This window comes from Salvia hispanica, chromosome 3, assembly GCF_029641045.1.
Source record: "Salvia hispanica isolate PSC_SH4W2 chromosome 3, Shi_PSC_v1, whole genome shotgun sequence".
In the NCBI taxonomy this organism is placed as follows: domain Eukaryota; kingdom Viridiplantae; phylum Streptophyta; class Magnoliopsida; order Lamiales; family Lamiaceae; genus Salvia; species Salvia hispanica.
This window is the reverse complement of record NC_142694.1, coordinates 37,183,445-37,202,522: the sequence shown is the minus strand read 5'-3', so window position 1 is coordinate 37,202,522 and position 19,078 is coordinate 37,183,445. Positions and strand designations below refer to the sequence as shown.

The 19,078-nt window shown below is 36.9% G+C and overlaps 1 protein-coding gene, 1 non-coding gene and 2 pseudogenes across 2 annotated transcripts; 3 read left to right on the top strand and 1 right to left on the bottom strand.

The window, feature by feature from the left end:
* The first annotated feature begins 6,247 nt into the window (after positions 1-6,247).
* Positions 6,248-9,913, top strand: LOC125211299 (heptahelical transmembrane protein 4-like). Its single transcript, XM_048111031.2, has 4 exons — positions 6,248-6,552; positions 6,631-6,896; positions 8,191-8,503; positions 9,102-9,913. The coding sequence occupies exons 2-4, from the start codon at positions 6,634-6,636 to the stop codon at positions 9,753-9,755; spliced, it is 1,230 nt and encodes a 409-aa protein (XP_047966988.1). The 5' UTR covers positions 6,248-6,552; positions 6,631-6,633; the 3' UTR covers positions 9,756-9,913.
* Positions 9,914-11,538: 1,625 nt separating this feature from the next.
* Positions 11,539-12,868, top strand: LOC125209908 (putative glycosyltransferase 7 pseudogene; annotated as a pseudogene).
* Positions 12,869-14,771: 1,903 nt separating this feature from the next.
* Positions 14,772-14,845, bottom strand: TRNAT-AGU (transfer RNA threonine (anticodon AGU)). The gene has a single exon. It is a non-coding gene; the product is annotated as a tRNA-Thr (tRNA).
* Positions 14,846-16,666: 1,821 nt separating this feature from the next.
* On the top strand, positions 16,667-18,237 carry LOC148930657 (putative glycosyltransferase 7 pseudogene; annotated as a pseudogene).
* The last annotated feature ends 841 nt before the right edge of the window (positions 18,238-19,078 follow it).

The window sequence follows — 19,078 nt, the reverse complement described above, 5'->3', positions numbered from 1 at the left end:
TAAAAATTTATTAAAATTTTTACAATATTATTATTTTTTATAAGTAAAAAATAATAAGTATATTTTTAGTTTGGTGTTTAAATTAAATATAAATTTAAAATCTCGATATTGTCCAAACACAGGAAAATAAAGTTACTAGGAATCATATTTTCGGGATTCATTTTCCCAGGAATCATTTTCCTTGCCAACTTTACTTTTCCGCCAACCAAACATGGCCTATGAGTGATTGAATGTTATATTTTTAGTCAAAAAGGAAAATGACTCAACGTTATTGGGACATCCCAAAAAGGAATACGACTCAACTTAGTTGGGACAAAGGGAGTATTATTGTATTAGTATAAGATTGTGAATGTAAAAAGTTGGTGGAATGTGGGTTCCACATACTAAAAGTGGAAGTAAATGGTTCTATAAATCATGGACAAACCAAAATGGCAAAATGACTCTTTAAATGGTGGACGGAGAGAGTTGTAAAATGAGAAACGATTCAACTACTATTGAACGTACCAAAGTGCAAAATGACTCCACTATTATGGAATGGGGGAATTATTTTTTACTAAAAAATGTAATGACTCTATTACTATGGAATGCCCAGATAATTCAACTATTATGGAATGGAAGAGTATATTGTTATAATTTTTTTTTTTTCTAATTTCTCACTAAATATCCATCAACAAATTCTTAAAAATTTGCCCCCCTCTACAAATTCCTCACTCTGCCCTTGTCGCTTGCTGTAAGCCTGTAACGTCCATATATGATTTCCCAAACTGTCATATTAACTCCTATTCTAAATTTAGCCAGAATAACAGATTGCCTATTAATTGCCATATGTATTAATTTAATTAAATTTCCAATAATTAAAAGTCAGCCAGCATTAAATAACATTCTAAATCCAATCCTCAAACGCGTTACAAAATTGAATGAAATGAATAAAAATTTCTATAAATAGTGACATAACTGAAGAAAATATAGAGAGAAAAATGAAGGTGAAAGTAATGTTAGTGGTTGTAGTGATTATGGCTGTGATCCTGTGTGCCGCAGATGCAGAAACAGATGCTCACCGACAATGTGTTCGTGACTGCAGCGATAGTTGTTTTGATGCTCAAAACATAGGGCTTTGCATCCGACAATGCCTGAATAACTGTCCGAGATCCCAACACCCGGAAGCGATGGATACGAAGAACAAGTTGATATCATAATAAATGTTTGTCTTCGACATTTGATTTGTTATTGTCTTTGCTATCTGTTGTAAAGGTACTCGATTCGATAGAATGGATTGAAAAATAATGACAATTAGCATTATTATTGATACAATAATTTATTGTGTTTATATAGTTTAGTTATTTATAGTATCTCAAAAATTATTATTGATATCCTTAATTTTATATATTACTCCTTCCGTCTTAAAAAAAATATGAGCAATGGATATGACACAAGAATTAAGACAAAATTAGTAAAGTAAGAGAAATAATGAGAATGGTATGATAAAGTGTCACGCCCGCATTTTCTAAGGATAGAAAACACGGTGAATCGCGACTAGGGGTGGGTTAAAGAAGCGGGGAAGAAAGGGGAAAACAACAAAACTCGACCGAAGCTCGATATAAATGGGAATAGCACCAATCAAATCAGAGTATCTCAACAATCAACAACTCAAAAGAATATTATCTCAACAATACAAGAACTCAAAAGAAAGACAACAACTCAGCGGAAGCATTTTGAGAGTAGAATACCGCTATGTATGAAGACACAACATATTCTGAACATTTGATAAACATTCTTCACTTTTATGCTCAACATCCGCCGCACTCGTCGCCGCTCAACCTGCACATAGGGAAAACAAATGCAGGGCTGAGTACTTGATGTACTCAGTGAACAAATGCCAAAACAATTTTATAAAACAGTTATGTCATGCCGCCATTGAGTGACCTCGGGGTTTAACTTTAAAAATGCCCGAGACACTAAAATCATTTCAAGCACAAACTTTCATCTCATCCTCAAATCCTTTTCCTCATCATTTCAAAACACAACCATTTTTCCTTGAGTTATTTAAGAAACTGCCATATCTGTTCTTTAGAGTGCCGTGTAAGGAGGCCACTTTCCACGAGCACGAAAACCGGCCAACCCATTCGATGACTCACAGTCCTCATCGTGTACACTAGTCCAAGTAGGGACGCACCCTTACTAGGACCCGAATTCGATTAAACTCATAGTAGGGACTCACTCCCCACTAAGCAATCATCAACCTCATCATCTCAACAATCTCAACATCAACAACATCAACATGTGAAACGAGAATGTGGCCGCAAACTCGATCACCAGATCGGCCGACCCAAAAGACGGCTCACGATCCCCAATGGTGTACACTAGTCTGAGTAGGGACTCACTCCCTAGTCAGACCCGAACTCGATTTCAATAGGTCTAGTAGGGACAACTCCCTTGCTAAACAAACAGATAGGCATTTCTCAAAACAAAAACATGGCATGACATACCCTTTGCGAACTTCATTTTTCTCATAAAACTTATTTGAAACATAAATCATTTTTCTGTCAAGGTCGAGCATCATCTCACATCATATCAACAAGTCGAGCAAATCACAATATCACTCAATAAATCAACACATATTATCACATAACATCACTTTCAATACTCTCACTTTAATCACAAATTTCACATCATGCTTGGAATTTAAATAATTGCAGTCACATAAAATGATGCTCAAACCGGTATATATATTAAATCGAAAGCTCTTGAAAACTTTAGTTCGAAAGCCCACAGTAAAAGTTTAATTCGAAAGCCCACCTCGACAGTTTAGAGCCTTAACTTGTGTTCCATTCCGTTCTCGAAAAGCGTGCGTGAAGTCACCCATTGATTTAGTGTACTCCGGCCCAATCTTCATTTAATTAATTTGGCTCAACCAAATTAACTCCAATCCGCCTCCTTACGTGAAATACCAAATGGGATTTGAAATCCCTTCTTCTCATTTGAAACACATCTGTTGCCCTTTCTCTCTCGCCCAAATCTCTCTCTCCAGCCGTTTCTCTCTCCGCACATCACCTCAATTCAGCCGCCTTCGTCCACCCACGCTGCACTTCCGCCGCCTCGCATCCTCTCTTTTTGATCCGCCAGCCCTTCGCTGCGACACCGCCGTCGCTACTGTCTCAACACAGATCCGCTGCCGCCCATGTCGAGACGCAGCAGGAGCTGCTGCCTCTTTCGTCGCCGGTGTCCAGCAGATCTCGCCGCCGCTGCCATTCGCACACCGGATGCCGACGTTGCTGCTCCCCCAACCGACATCTCCCTTCATCTTCACCTGTTGTCACCGGCAAAACACAGCACCACCACCGCCAATGTCATACGCAGCAGGAGCTGCTGCTGTTCACGCCGGAAACCGCCGCCGCTGACCGGTCTCCTGTCGCAATCGCTGCTGTCCCAGCTCGCCGTTCAGCCCCGCATCGTCGCACGCAGTCAGCGCCAGTTCAGATTCCCGAACATGTTGGGCTTGTAAATTGAAATGCAACTGAGAATCCTCCTTGCCGATTTTAGACTCACAGAATTCTCTGCTTTCACTCGGATGTTTCCTCTCAATTTGTGAACTATGGAGCAGATTAGGATGTGTATAGAATGGGATATGAAACTGTTGTTTGGAACATGGTGTAAATGAAAATTCTGATAGTGCAGGAGGGGAGAGTAACGCTTGTAACTGCAGAGAATAGTAGAAGACACAGTTCCTCGGAAATTAAAAAGAGGAGAGAGATCGTGGGATTGAGGATGACGTGTATAGTATATATAATCTTAATTCTGTTCCATATATTTAGAGGGGGCTGATTTTGTGGAAACAGATTTGTGAAATATAAGGCAGATTTAGGATAAGTTAATTTGCAGAAAATAATTACGATGAATTGGGGCTAAAAAGAATAAGTGGACTTCCTTAAGAAAAATAATTGGACATGCAAAAGAATGATTGTATAAGCCTTAATTGTAAAATCATTCTCTCGACAAAAGAAACAAAGGCGGGAAAAAAATTTTCAAATGCACAAACGACGTTCTTTCAAGAACAAATAAAAAGGACGAAAAAGTCGGGGTGTTACATAAAGTAAGAGAGATGAGGAGAATGATAATTAAGTAGTGTTAGTGGATATTGTGAGATATATTATTAAATTGATACTTAAAAGTTTCCTAAAATGGAGTGCACGATATTTGTAGGACGGACGAAAATGGAAAGTGCATATATTTTTATAGAACGGATGAAGTATATAAATACAAAAGGTAGATTTATTTATTATATTGTACAAGTCCCACATTAAGAGTCACCTTTTGTGTGGGCATAGATTTTAATAAATGTAAAGATTAGCGGGTTGGATAGTCAGTGGGACATGTGATCATCTTTTTTATATTGGTGTTATAATAGAACGTGAGTGAAGTGGGTTAGTGGAATGTGAGACCTATTTACCATTTATGGTAAAGTAAAATGTGATTCTTATTGTGGGACGAACTAAAATGACAAAATGTGACTTTTGTTGTGTGACGGAGGTAGTAATAAAATATGATAAGATATACTACTTCTTTCGTTCTACAATAAGAGTCATATATGATATGGGTATAAGTTTTAAGAAATGTAAAGAATAGTGGTTGAAAAAATTAGTAAAATATGAATTCCACTTTTTTATATTGATTTTTTATAATAGAATAGAATAAGAGCGATGTGAATTAGTAGAATGTAGCCTCTCACATTTTATTTCGCGTCTTGCTATCTATTGTTGAACCGAAATCTATATTCAACAACACACCTTCACATCGCGTTGATATGAGTAAATATTTCATGGTCCTTCCACACCATGGTGGCATGATGATTTGGTGTGCCTCACCAATAACTTTTTGACAATTGGAAATGAAAGGGATCCACATGCCACATCACTTGGACATAAATTTGGCAACCTTATATCTAAATTAAAGACATCCATTTAATATTTAATATAGAAATTATACTTATATGAAAAATGAGTTGACGTTAATATACTAGTACAATTTATACATATTCATCTCATAATAAAATAATACTAATATACAAGACATCCCTTTTATAAAATAATTCTAATATTTTCAGATTATATTAATATTTCATTTTTTAATTTTTATTTTCTTGTGTTAGAAATTAATTGATTTTTTTACATGCTTATAAATCTAATGAAAAATTATAATAGTACTAATATACTACTACAAGACATCTCTTTTATAAAATAATAATATTTTCAAATTATATTTATATTTCATTTTTATTTTCTTGTATTAAAAATTCTTGATTTTTACTCCCTCCATTCCCTCATAGTTGAGGCAGAACTTTTCGATACGGAGTTTAAGAAATGAATGTTGAGTGTGTTAAATAAATAGATAAAAATGTAAGAAAGAGAAAAAGGTAGAGAGAATAAAGTAAAAAGTGAATAAAGTATAGAGAATAAAGTAAGAGAAAGTAAAGTAAGAGAGAGGAAAAAATTACTACTATAAATGAAAACGACTCAACTATGAGGGAACTTTCCGAAATGGAAAAATGACTCAACTATGAAGGAACGGATGCAGTACATGCTAATAAATATAACAAAAATTATGGTAACAAAATATAACGTACAGTCATAATTTTTATTTATATGAATTTTTCTTATATATATAAATACTAAAACAATTAAAAAAGATCTTATTCATAATAATATAATTTTTTTTATATATATAAAAACTAAAACAATTACGTTTATTTGTATAATATTATTATATTATGATATCAACATGCATATATAAATTGTACTAGTATATTACGTCAATTTATAATTTTAATGGTATAAATTTTATATTTAATTTATTACACTTTCCATAAAATGATTAAATGAATATCTTCAATTTAGATATAAGGTTGCCAAATTTATGTCTAAGTGATGTGGTATGTGGATCCTTTTCATTTCCAATTATCATAGAGTTATTGATGAGGCACACCAAATCATCATGTCACCATTGTGTTGAAGGACCATGAAATTTTTATTCGCGTTGATATAACTAAGAAAACGGTATGGATGTGATGTTGATTGTAAAGTAAAGACAATATTTTATTTGTTGGACTTTCATTTTTTATTTATTGAATATATATGATTAACCGATTTCATATACTAATTGTAAATTTAATTATGAAATTAAAAAAGACTTGTAAATTTGTGTCTTTCTACTAAACGTGAGTAGCTACGGCATGTGTTTATATTTGTCAATGTGTGAGGGATTGGATTTGGTGGCGGTTAGACAAAAATATCAATCAAATTGTAAACGCAGAGAATCAATTTTGCATTTGCGCATTATTTCATTCGATTCGAAAACAGCATTATTCATTATTCGGCATCCATAAATGCTAAATCCCCAATTCAATTTGTTGATTACCAGATTTCTGTTAAATCATTGATTACTTCGCCCACTAGTTTGATTCCTAACCTTCTCCGCTCGCTAATTTCTCGTCAGATCCGCCCAGATTTAAAAACAAACATCAATCCAGCCCCATACTCGCGCAATTTTGCAGCTTAGGTAATCCTTGTTGTTGTTGATCGACAAATTTGCCGAATTTCTGTTAAACTGGATTGAAATTTGGTGATTTTTGTGCAGAGAATGGGTAAGAATGAGGCGAATCGTAGTGCGGTGAGATCGTGCGATGGATCGGATGAGAATTTGGTATCGCGTTCTTCGTCAGGAGAAGGGAAAGGGAAGAAATTGTGGAAGAAGGTGAAATATCAGCTGGTGGAGTACCATGCGCTGCCTGGATATTTGAAGGATAATGAGTATATCCTTGCTCATTACAGAGCTGAATGGCCTCTGAAGCAGGCCTTGCTCAGCGTGTTCTCCATTCACAATGAGACCCTCAACGTTTGGACGTAAGAGTTTTTATTATTGATGTCTTCAATGTTTATATGATGTTTGTGGAAAGGTGTTGTTTTATTCTTTATTCTGTATAAGCAGAGTCATCATAGGGATGCATTTCATTTGAGATAATCGTTTATGAAGAAAAAGGAGTTGAACAAATTAATTGGTGCAAGCTGAATATTTTAAGGTGTCTGTATCTTGCATGATAATGCGATCTCCCCAAGATAATGGATGTAGCTATGTAGTGGCATGTGATATTAGCTCATCGATCGTGGAGTTCTCTGTAGCGAGATCTTAGGCAGGGGATGGGCTTTTAGTGTTTGGTTCAGTTCTAATCTATCATATTCTCGGTGATCGGTTTGTTACCATACGTGCTCCTAGTTTTATCAACAAAACCATGCAATAAGGTGTTTACCTTATTGAAGTCAATTATTTCTATGCCATGTAACCTCATGTTCTCTTGCCTCGAAAGATATTTAGTGAAGGAGAAAGTTGCAAAGAGCTCCTGGTTTTATGGATGGTAACTTCAAGTTTTTCCTCATTATTCGGTAGGACTAAGTGTCACTAGATCTAGTTTGTCACAAGACAATTTTTATACTACTACTAGTTATTATGAAAAAGGAACCAAATTTCTCATAAGTAACAATTCAGTTTTCATCTGAACGTAATGCTTCAAACTGATTCCAGTACCATCAAATGACTGAGGTAGGCACCATACAGAAAAATGCAATTGCTCTAATTGGTAAAGGAATTGTTGTATTTAGCTAAGCCTGCTGAAAGGTAGCCTTAATGCACATCTACCATCTTTCTACATTGATTTTGGTGGTTAGTAGGACAAATTTCAAAACTCATCCCTGTTATGGCCGTGTGGTCACTACCATATATTGCAATGTTTGGATGCCCTTTATGCAGTGTATTCCTGAAAAGTCACCTGGATAGGAGATGGAAGTGTTAAAAGATAATCATAATGGCTTTTGAAAGCAAAAATATGCTGTGTTGTGTCCAACACTGTTTGATGACCTTGCATTTTCATATTAAATGCTGCTTTTAGAATAAAGAGCATGATAGAGAGATTCTACCACAAGTACGTCAGTACGTGTGTGGGGCATTGGATTTGTGTTGGAAAAACATAGTTATATTAATTTTCTGGATATCTCATTTGTTTTTTTCTGTTTCCCTTCTTTTATTGTTGTCATTGCTTTGGACTTATGTTAATGTTGTTTTGATGCCGTTTTTACTTTCTTATAATGGTTACATCTTTTGAAATCTTCCCTGTCATTCATTCAATTTCTCTCCTCTGTGCAGGCATTTGATTGGCTTCTTCCTTTTCCTCTCTCTAACCATTTACACTGCTATGAAGGTTCCGAATGTTGTTGACCTGAATTTGCCAAGTGCACTTAGGAATGCCGATTTTCAGAAATTGCATGCAGAACTTATTACTTGTCTCCCATCCTTGCCACATATGCCCGATCTTCAGAGACTTCGCGAGGAGCTGAAAACTGCATTGCCTTCAATGAACTTGTCACCATACTTGTCTAATTGGCACATTGTGGAACTCCTCTCTAACTGCTTACCAGAGAATCTGACTCACAGCAACCACACTGATACTTGTGTTCTGGTACTCTACTTCCTCTGTATAGTGGTGTTTCTGGTTTGCTTACTCGTTTACCTTATCCTTGACCATCATACTTAAGGCTTCACGGGCCTAACTAATTGAGAATCCATTTTATGGTTCATAACCTCAAATGCAAAGTTGTCGCCAGATGCTCAGCTGTATGCAACTATTGGGTGGTTTATATTTGAACTAAATTGACGAGTAAACTGTATTTTGATATCCTTGTCTGGTCAGCAACTAGCGTTAATATAGTGTGTAGTGGTGTTTAATGATCACCTTGTCTTAAGGTTTAAGCAGATTGTATACTTTGATAGTAATCTATTATCGCCGCAAGCAGGTTCCTTGTCTTAAGCCTTGCACATCATAACTTCCTTTTAATGGGTGGCACTGAAATATCAACGTTTGGATTTTTCCCTTTAATATTGTGTCGAATGACTAACCCTAAATGAGTAACCTCATCTAAATCTTTGAAGTAGATAGCAGTATGACATTTTAACATTATAATTTTGCTTTAGTACCTTAGCTTGACTCCACAATTCACATAGTACTAATTTTGGCCTCACCAACGTTAACATAATTTGCATGGTTTGATTATTTTCAGCATCATATGAAAGAGGATGTGGCGAACATAATAGCTCCATTGTTGGTGAGGCCAATCACCCGTTGGCCATTCTTTGCTTTCTTGGGCGGGGCTATGTTTTGCTTGTTAGCCAGCAGCACATGCCACTTACTCTCCTGTCACTCTGAACGCGTCGCATACATAATGCTCCGGCTCGACTATGCAGGGATTGCTGCTCTCATCTCGACATCCTTCTACCCGCCCGTATACTACTCCTTCATGTGCTATCCTTTCTTCTGCAATCTATACCTGGGGTTCATTACTCTACTGGGAATTGGCACAATCCTGGCATCTCTTCTGCCAGTGTTCCAAAGCCCCGAGTACCGCACCTTCCGAGCATCCCTCTTCTTTGGGATGGGTTTCTCCGGTGCAGCCCCCATCTTACACAAGCTAATCTTGTTCTGGCACCAGCCGGAGGCGCTCCACACTACAGGATATGAAGTTTTGATGGGACTGTTTTACGGCATAGGAGCACTGGTATATGCAATGAGAATCCCAGAGAGATGGATGCCGGGGAAATTCGACATTGCCGGCCACAGCCACCAGCTCTTCCACGTTCTTGTTGTAGCCGGAGCTTATACGCATTATCGTGCAGGACTTGTGTATCTCAGGTGGAGAGACCTGCAAGGATGCTGAGGAAATTAAGCTCCAATTGTTAGAGTAAGTTTAGGTGGTAAATATGTCAATTCAGTGGTAAAGCTGATGTTGTGAAGAAAATAATTGGAGCAAAATGCTTGAACGCCATGTCGTGTTAATGTTGTTTTAGTTAAGTCTAATATATTTAAAATCTTATACTTCTTATGCATATAAATTAGAGTAAACAATGTTTCATAAGTATACTAAAATATGCACGTGAAATGTAACAATTCTAGTATTAATATCTTCACTTCGTGAGTACGTACTTATTTTAGGTCGAAATTGATGTTATCTTCTTGTTTTCACCAGAATCGTTTTATTTTAAGGCCAAGCTCATATAGTTAATTTTTTTAGCTTTGAGAAAAAGATGGAAGAAATAATCGGCTTTCTATGTTCAAGAAAATAAAATGCATGCTAAATTTATTTAAAAAGGAAAAAAAAATGTAATTGCTTGGGTCTATTTCAAGCATTTTTCGTGAGTGTCGTGAATGGCTTTCAGTTACTACTATTACGAGTTGCCTTTTATTATGCTCTAAACCAGAAATAAATTTCAATTTTTGTTCTTTCTTTCTAAATTTGGGCATTCTTTAAAAAGTTTGAATTACGCAATTGTCGTTTCGAAAAATATCCACCAACCTCACAACTAATTTCAGTTACTTTCTTTTATTTCCATATCTTCTTTTATATTTAGCAATCAAGATGATATAAACAAATATTCTTTCTTTTCCATTATAAATGGTTCGGTACTTCTATGGACGAAGGGTAAAATTTTATGTATAAAGGGAAAGTCCAGTAATTTTGAATTAACTTTTGTAAAAAAATAATAATACTAGTTCAACGCAAATAGTGGGTTGCTTGACTTCCTTCCATGTGCCCAATCCTGCCTAGCGTAAATAATGGCTGGTTCCATGTTACTATTCCATATTTACAAGGGTAATATAAGGGTAATATAATAAGTACAATATAAATTTAAACTAAATAAGCACACCAAACGATAACATCAATCGAGTTTATTTTTAAGGATGAAATGTGCAAATTTATAAATTGTTTTCGCAGTCATCACGAGCCTATTTTACTTCAGCCCAAGGCAAATAAGTTATACTAACATATTAGGAGGATTTAACTTCATTTCAGAATATATTACTTCATTCCAGTTGGTTTTTACTTCATTCCAATATGATTATTACTTCATTCCAGTACGTAAAGACGGTTTCGCCGTCGCGTACTGTTCTCTTTTTTATCACCGCCGCCACGGCACTGACAACAAGAACATGGAATGATGTTATTTGAATGAAGTATGTGTAGAAGCATATAAAAATCCTACTGGAATGAAGTAAAAACCTTGTCCAATGAAGTAATAACGTTTTTTAGTAAAGTAATAAACCTACTGAAATAAATTGCATTTTTTAAAGTGAATAAAGTAAAAACCCAGATCAATGAATTCGAATGAAGCATGTGTTGAATCATTTCAAAAACTACTGGAAATAAGTAAAAACATACTGTAGTGTATTACGTACCGTAATGAAGAAATAAACCTAATACAATGAAGTAAAAATGGGCTTGTAATGAAGGCCGGAAATAATTTACGCAGCAACGCATCTCATCAGAAAAACTAAATCTAATGGCCCTAATTTAATCGCTAGTTCGGTCTTTAAAATTGGTTCGACATTGATCACAACTCTTGGAAGTGATATTTATATTTATTTCAATAGTATATTTCTTTTTATAGAACTTGAGTGTCAGCTCCGTTGATAAAAGATTGGAGATGAGTTGGGTTAAAAGAATGACGCATTGGGGAATGAAAAGAGATTCGAAAATTGGAATTGATTCTGTATTTAACTGTAGCATTAATTCTACTCTTCCCTCCACTTAAAAATGGTGTCGCCGGTCACAATAGCGTCCACGTTCTGTCTTGGCGTTCATGTTCATCTGGACAATCTGCTCTTCCTTCAACGTCACTCCCCCCACCCCCACTCTCGCCGCCTCCTCCCCAGAGCGCAACTTCTACGACGACCCGAAGCTGAGCTACAGCCTCGGGTCGTCGCCGCCGCTGAGGGGTTGGGACGAGAAGCGGCGAGAGTGGCTGAAGCAGCACCCCTCGTTTGCCTCCGGAGCCCAGACCCGGATCTTGATGGTGACCGGGTCGCAGCCGGAGCCATGCAAGAGCCCCATCGGAGACCACCTCCTCCTGAGGCTGTTCAAGAACAAGGTGGACTACTGCCGGCGCCACGGCATCGACATCTTCTACAACTCCACCCGCAAATGTTCTTCTTCTGGGCCAAGAGCGCCGCCATGCTGGCCCACCCGGAAGCCGAGTGGATCTGGTGGGTCGACGCCGACGCCGCCTTCACCGACATGGACTTCGTCCGGCCGCTACGACCGTCACAACATGGTCGTCTACGGCTGGGACAACGTCGTCGGGAGAAGCACACGTGGACGGGGATCAACGCTCCTGCGCAACTCCCAGTGGGGCCTGGACTTCCTCGAAGTGTGGGCCAGCATGGGCCCACAGAAATGGGGGAAAATCCAAACTGCCTTTTTCAAGGACAAGAGGTACTCAGTGTGTGATGATCAGTGTGGGGGGAAAAGATGTACGTGGAGGAAGAGTACTATTTCCAGGGGTACTGGGCCGTAACCGTTCCGGACGGCCAGGTACACGGAGATCGAGAGGAGAGTGGCGGAGGCACGCGGAGAAGGTGAGCGAGGGGTACGCTAGGGTGTGGGACGAGCAGCTTAAGGGAAAGGGGAGCTTGCGGAGGCCGTTCGTCACGCACTTCACCGGATGTCAGCCATGTAGCGGGGACAACAACCCCATATATTCTAGCAAGAGCTGCGTTGATGACTTGATCAAAGCGCTCAACTTTGCGGATAATCAAGTGCTCAAAAATTATGGATACATGCGCCCATACATAAATGATCCTTCCATACTCAATCCACTTCCCTTTAATTATCCTGCTTGATTATATACCTTTTTCTCTCCAATTTTTCACTATGTGTAATGTTCGAATTGTAGCCCCAAATCAAATATGCAAACTAATCCTTTCCTATAATTTGCATATCTTGGGTTCATGCCATTTTTTAGACAACTTGCTAGTACTACTCTCTTCGTCTCAATGTAGCTGAGATATTTCTTTTGTACACAAGCTTTATGACATCGATTGAGGTAGTTTATATGTTTTTCTCAATATTTTGTTTTTTTATTTTTCCAAAATCATCAAGTACTATAGAATTTTCTTTAAGAGCGAACTACAAAAACAATCCTTAAACTAAGAGTTTATTACATCAGTTGTCCCTAGTCTTTAAAAATATCTCCAGTAATTAGTTTGATTTCAACGGCGGTCATTTTGCACTTTCATGGCAAATTTCACCCGAATACCCCTAATAGTGAGATAGGCATTTTTGTCCATCCACAGTTTCACCTTTTCAGACTTGTCATTTCAAACTACTTGCAGCGTGTGCGATATTATTTTTTAGTATAAAATCAGTTATGCATTGCATGCACTAAATCTGATAGTATTATTTTAAAATTATCTTTCTTATGTCCTTTTCCTTTGCGTTATTTCTTTTTCTTTTACCGTATTAAATGTTCTGTCATTTTGATCGGAAGTCCGAGATTTTTATAAATTTTTTACTACTATTTGTAACATAGGATAAAAAATCAAGAATCGTAAACATGGTGGTAGCAAAAAATAATCAATATCTCAGAAAAAATAAGATTAGAGTTCCATAATAAGAGGATCATGTTTCCCATATAAAAAAATATAATAACCTCATCAAAAACTGTAATTAAGTAATTAATTAACAATGTTAATTAGTTCATGACAGAATTACTAATCCTTATATTCATTCACCGATCTCGTCCTCTCCAACCCTCATCTTACTTTCACTTGCTTTCTTTACCATCATTCATTCAATCTATCTCAATGTTGTTGACCTGAATTTGCCAAGTGCACTCAGGAATGCCGAACATAATAGCTCCATTGTTGAGGAAATTAAACTCAAATAATTAATTTTAGGTGGTAAATATGTCAATTAATTCAGTGGTGAAGCTGATGTTGTGAAGAAAATAATTGGAGCAAATGCTTGAACGCCATGTTGTATTAATGCTATTTTAGTTAAGTCCAATAAGTTTTAAATGTTAGAATTCTTATGCATAAAATTAGAGTAAATTACAAACAATGTTTCAGATACTAACATATGCACGTGAAATGTAACAATTATAGCATTAATATCTTCACTTTGTGAACTACTAACTTATTTAAGGTCGAAATTGATGTTTTCTTCTTGTTTTAAGGCCAAGCTTCTTTCTTTCTAAATTCGGGCAGTGTTTCAAATGTTTGAATTAAGCAATTGTCGTTTCGAAAAATATCCACCAATTTATGTTTAATTATCAAGACGATGTTGACAAACATTCTTTCCTTTCCATCATAAAATGGTTCAGTACTTTTAGAGAGTGTGCGGTAGAAGCACCAACCAATAATTATATGATTCGGCAAAAACAAAAATCACGAATATTGAGAAATATGCAATCTCATTAGTCTCATAAAATGGGTGAAATTCCAACTGATATATCAACGGAATTATTACATGTACAAAATGACTTCGTGGGCTTATGCTAAAAACGAGACCAACATGATATGTTTATTATTAAAATTAAATGACTTTTTCTTTCATCTTTCAGTATCATTCTTGATTGAGAGAAACCGATTTGGAGATTATTGGAGATTGATGAAGGAGGACTGGACCGGACCGGACCGGTTTGGTGTGCATTCTATTCGTGGCTGGCCGACCTTGTTAGTGTACACAAAAACCAACATTCGTTCACCGTTACAACACAAAACACCATTAATTCAGATAATAGAGAAAATACCTTACCTGCATTATTTTTTCTCTTATTTTACTCTCTTGCAACTTTACCTATTTATTATTATTTTTGCAAAACGATTGCAAAAAATAAACTGGGACGGAGGGAGTACAATACTATAAAAATAAATTAGAATAAAATAAAACAGGTGTTGCTCTCGTTGAGAGTCGAACTCAAGACCTCCCGCTTACTAAACGGGTGCTCTAACCAACTGAGCTACGAGAGCTTCTTGCAACATTTGCTTCGAGTCTTTTTATTTACATGCTTGTAAAATACAAAAGATTATGTCTTCCGTGTTTGCATAATGCATAGTAGGATTACTAATTATTTTACAAGAACGTAGATCACATTAACCAAAAAAATCTGAAACTTATTTAATATCTGATTTATTTTGCAACTCTAAATATATGCCAAACAGCCGAAGATACGCGGTTTTGACGTAATGGATGGAACTCCATCTTTTTTACACTTTCTTAAATCTATGAAGTTTATTTTAATTTTATGAAATAACATCTTAACAAAGCTTGATTGTACAAATATTTCATCGGCTTATTTTAAAGAAATTAAATACGACTTTATCCAAACGGACCATGTGATAATGACTATGAAGTTTACTTTAATTTAATGAAATACTAACATCTTAATAAAACTTGATTATCCAAATATATTTCAACGCCACGAGCTTATGACTCCAATATATAATTTCTTGCAATAAAATTCCTTATTATAATGAAGAAACAAGGCAAATCGATTTTTAATATTTAAATGAAATTAAGGGTTTGTTGTTGTGATGTCGTTGTTTTCAATTGCATACGAGATTTTATTTTCATCGTCAACCCAAAATTGAGAGTGTGTATACTACCGTTTCGTGCAATTCAAACATTAAACTTGTTTAACTTAACTACTCCATATTCTAGAAAATGAAATTATTAGTATTTTTTATATATTAAATTTTGCATTTCAAGAGAGACAAACTAATTATAATTATCGTTTAAACACATCACTATAAATATACTGAGAGACAAACTAATGATGATTATAGTTCATATGAGACGCATCACTATAAATAGGTACTTATATTTAATATATTTCGAAGACGCAATGTGAAATTATTTCAAGATTTATACTACTTATTAAGCAATTTCGTTATTTTAAATTATGAAACTAGAAAATTTATGTGATTTATTTATATTTTATCTTATTATTTAATTATAAATAATGTACTTATATTTAATATTTTAGCAATAAAATTTAGAGTACATGTCTTTTCTGAATATAGAACTTAGAGTGTCGCTTTAATAGAAAAAATGAATAAGAGATAAAATTAAGTGTGTTAAGTTAAGAAAGATATTAGCTAGAAAGTGATAGTACCATGTTAAGAAATGTTCATGATTTATTTGCTTTTGATTAGTATTATTTAGTATATCATATTTACTGAACCCAAAATATATTTTATTGCGTCAATGAAAGAGATAAGAATTGATTGAATGAGTATAAAATTGGAAAGCTTGTGTACTTTATGAATTCGTAATGGAATTTATATACATAAACACGCCATTCAGTGATAGTATAACTTATATTTGACGTAATTGAGTATTGTGGAATTCTTAATAAGTATCAACATATCACATCTCGAAGTCAATATGTTGCACAAAGAATTTTGGGTAAATCCGTGATTCACGCAAATTAATAGGGGTACTAAGATTGGAGAATAAAATCAAATTGATGCGACTGTATAACTGTGGAAAACTATAACATTTGATCCCACTTAGTTGGCATTATGGTGTTGTGGTCACTTATCATAGTTCAAATGTAGCCACCAATTAAAAACTTTGGGCCTTAATCCAAAAATTTGATCCAAAAGCAAGTACTGCGGTCAAAATTGAGAATCATAGGAAAGAAGGAAAAATCACACAATTGTCGGCGTCGTATACTTACGTGTCCTTTGTAGACCTTATTCTTTTATTCCATAGTTTTCAATTTTTCATTTATTACTAGTTCCGTTTACTCGGCTCCTATTTTTTTAAAAATAATTTTATATTTTTAAATACAAAATAACAATTTGTCAAAAAGGAAATTAGGATAATTAATAGCGTGGATTTATTTGGTTAGCCTTTTTATAACCTCCATTCCTTTCGGTAATGACCCTCTCCGCCACCACTCCCGGTTGCTATTCCACTAAAATTAAAAATGGTGTCGCCGGACGCAATGCCCAAGCGGAGCAACGCGGCGCTTCTCCTTTCCGCCGTGTTCCGTCTCAGTGGCAGCGCTCTTGTGGCGTTCATGTTCATCTGGACCATCTGGTCTTCCTTCAACCCCATCCTCCCCACTCCCTCCCAAACATCCCACACCAACCTCGGCCGCCACGACTCCCCGGGCCGAAACTTCTATGACGACCCGAGCCTGAGCTACAGCCTCGGGTCGTCGCCCCCGATGAAGGGGTGGGACGAGAAGAGGCGGGAGTGGCTGAGGCAGCACCCCTCCTTCGCCCCGAGCCGGATCGTGATGGTGACCGGGTCGCAGCCGGGGCCGTGCAAGAACCCCATCGGGGACCACCTCCTCCTGAAGCTGTTCAAGAACAAGGTGGACTACTGCCGGCGCCACGGCATCGACATCTTCTACAACAACGCCCTCCTCCACCCGCAAATGTTCTCCTTCTGGGCCAAGGCCGCCGCCGTCCGCGCCGCCATGCTGGCCCACCCGGAGGCCGAGTGGATCTGGTGGGTCGACTCCGACGCCGCCTTCACCGACATGGACTTCCTCCCGCCCCTCCCCCGCTACCACCGCCACAACATGGTCGTCCACGGCTGGGCCCACCTCCTCAGAGAGAAGCACACGTGGACAGGGATCAACGCAGGAGTTTTCCTCCTGCGCAACTCCCAGTGGGCCCTGGACTTCCTTGAAGTGTGGGCCAGCATGGGCCCACAGTCTCCAGACTACGCCAAATGGGGTCAAACCCTAAGATCTTTCTTCGAGGACAAGATGTTCCCTGAGTCCGATGATCAGTCCGGCCTCATCTACTTGTACCTGAAGGAGAAGTGGGGTGAAAAAATCTACGTGGAGGATGAGTACTATTTCCAAGGGTACTGGCTCGGAATCGTCCCGACTATCGAGAATATAACAGCGAGGTACACGGAGATGGAGAGGAATGTGGGGGCGCTGAGACGGAGGCACGCGGAGAAGGTGGGCGATGGGTACGCTAGGGTGTGGGAGGAGCAGCTTAAGGGGAAGGAGGGCTTGCGGAGGCCGTTGGTCACGCATTTCACCGGATGCCAGCCCTGCACTGGGAACCACAACCCCATGTATTCAAGTGAGAGCTGCTCTGATGCCATGACAAAAGCGCTCGCATTTGCAGATAATCAAGTGCTCAGGAATTATGGGTTCATGCACCCGGATCTACACGATCCCTCCACCGTCATTCCACTTCCCTTTGATTATCCTGCTTGATCACACATACACATTTTTTTCACTTGATGTTATTTGTAAATTGTAGCTCTAAATAGTATACACTCTCCCCCCATTCATAAAAAATCCCCTTATCTTTATATTCCGCTCCACCAAAATTAGTTTCTTTCTTATATGAAAAGTTTTTCTTAATTTATTATCCTACTTTATTCACTTTTCCAATTTCTATCTTTTACTTTATCTTTTTCTTTCTTACTATATTTTAATAATTTTGCATTAAAAGTGATATCGGCTACAAAATGTGACTATTATTAGTGCACAGATGGAGTACTAATTAAATCAAGCCAATTGATTTAATTTGCGTATTTTGGGTTAATATGAAAGTAATTGTCATGTTCATATGATTGAGTGGTGTAGAACAATAAATAGAGCTAGAGTGGCCTATATTATTATTGGAAATGATTTAAACTATGTCGTCCATTTTTATTAGGATATAGACATACAGTTACATGTGATATGTCATATGGTTGTGGGGCATCTCATCTGTTTGATTAAATCTAAGTTTGGTAAATATGGACCACGTCACGGGTTACACTGTACATACCATACACCCCAACTCGTGCATCTATATTGATGGTGTTTTGTTGTGTTTTACAACAAATTGTGACCTTTTCTTTGTGCTAAAATAAAGATATTTTCTGGTAGTGAGCATTTGAATAAGTCATGACTAGTAGGCACGAAAATTATAGTACTATGCAATTTGTTTTTTCGATCATGTAAAGCACGTGAATTATTGTTTGATATGGCTTCATATATGTGGTTTACTTCTAGTCGTCCATTTACTTTTCTACTGTCTGTCACCTTTTGAGTATGCATGCCAAATTAAAGATGAAATTATTGCCAACATATATTGTAATATTTCTTCTTGATCTTTTAGACTAGTTTATCATATTGACATGGATTTAAATAATGTAAAATGGTTGATATGTTATTTAAAAAATTAAAATTAATAACAATACTCGTGTGAGCATTGGCTTTCTTCTTGTTTGGTAGC

Bases quoted from the DNA above. Each gene is read 5' to 3' on its own strand.
- LOC125211299 (XM_048111031.2), top strand. From the start codon at position 6,634: ATGGGTAAGAATGAGGCGAATCGTAGTGCGGTGAGATCGTGCGATGGA. The intron at 6,897-8,190 runs GTAAGAGTTTTT...TCCTCTGTGCAG, and splicing joins GAGACCCTCAACGTTTGGAC to GCATTTGATTGGCTTCTTCC. The intron at 8,504-9,101 runs GTACTCTACTTC...GATTATTTTCAG, and splicing joins ACACTGATACTTGTGTTCTG to CATCATATGAAAGAGGATGT.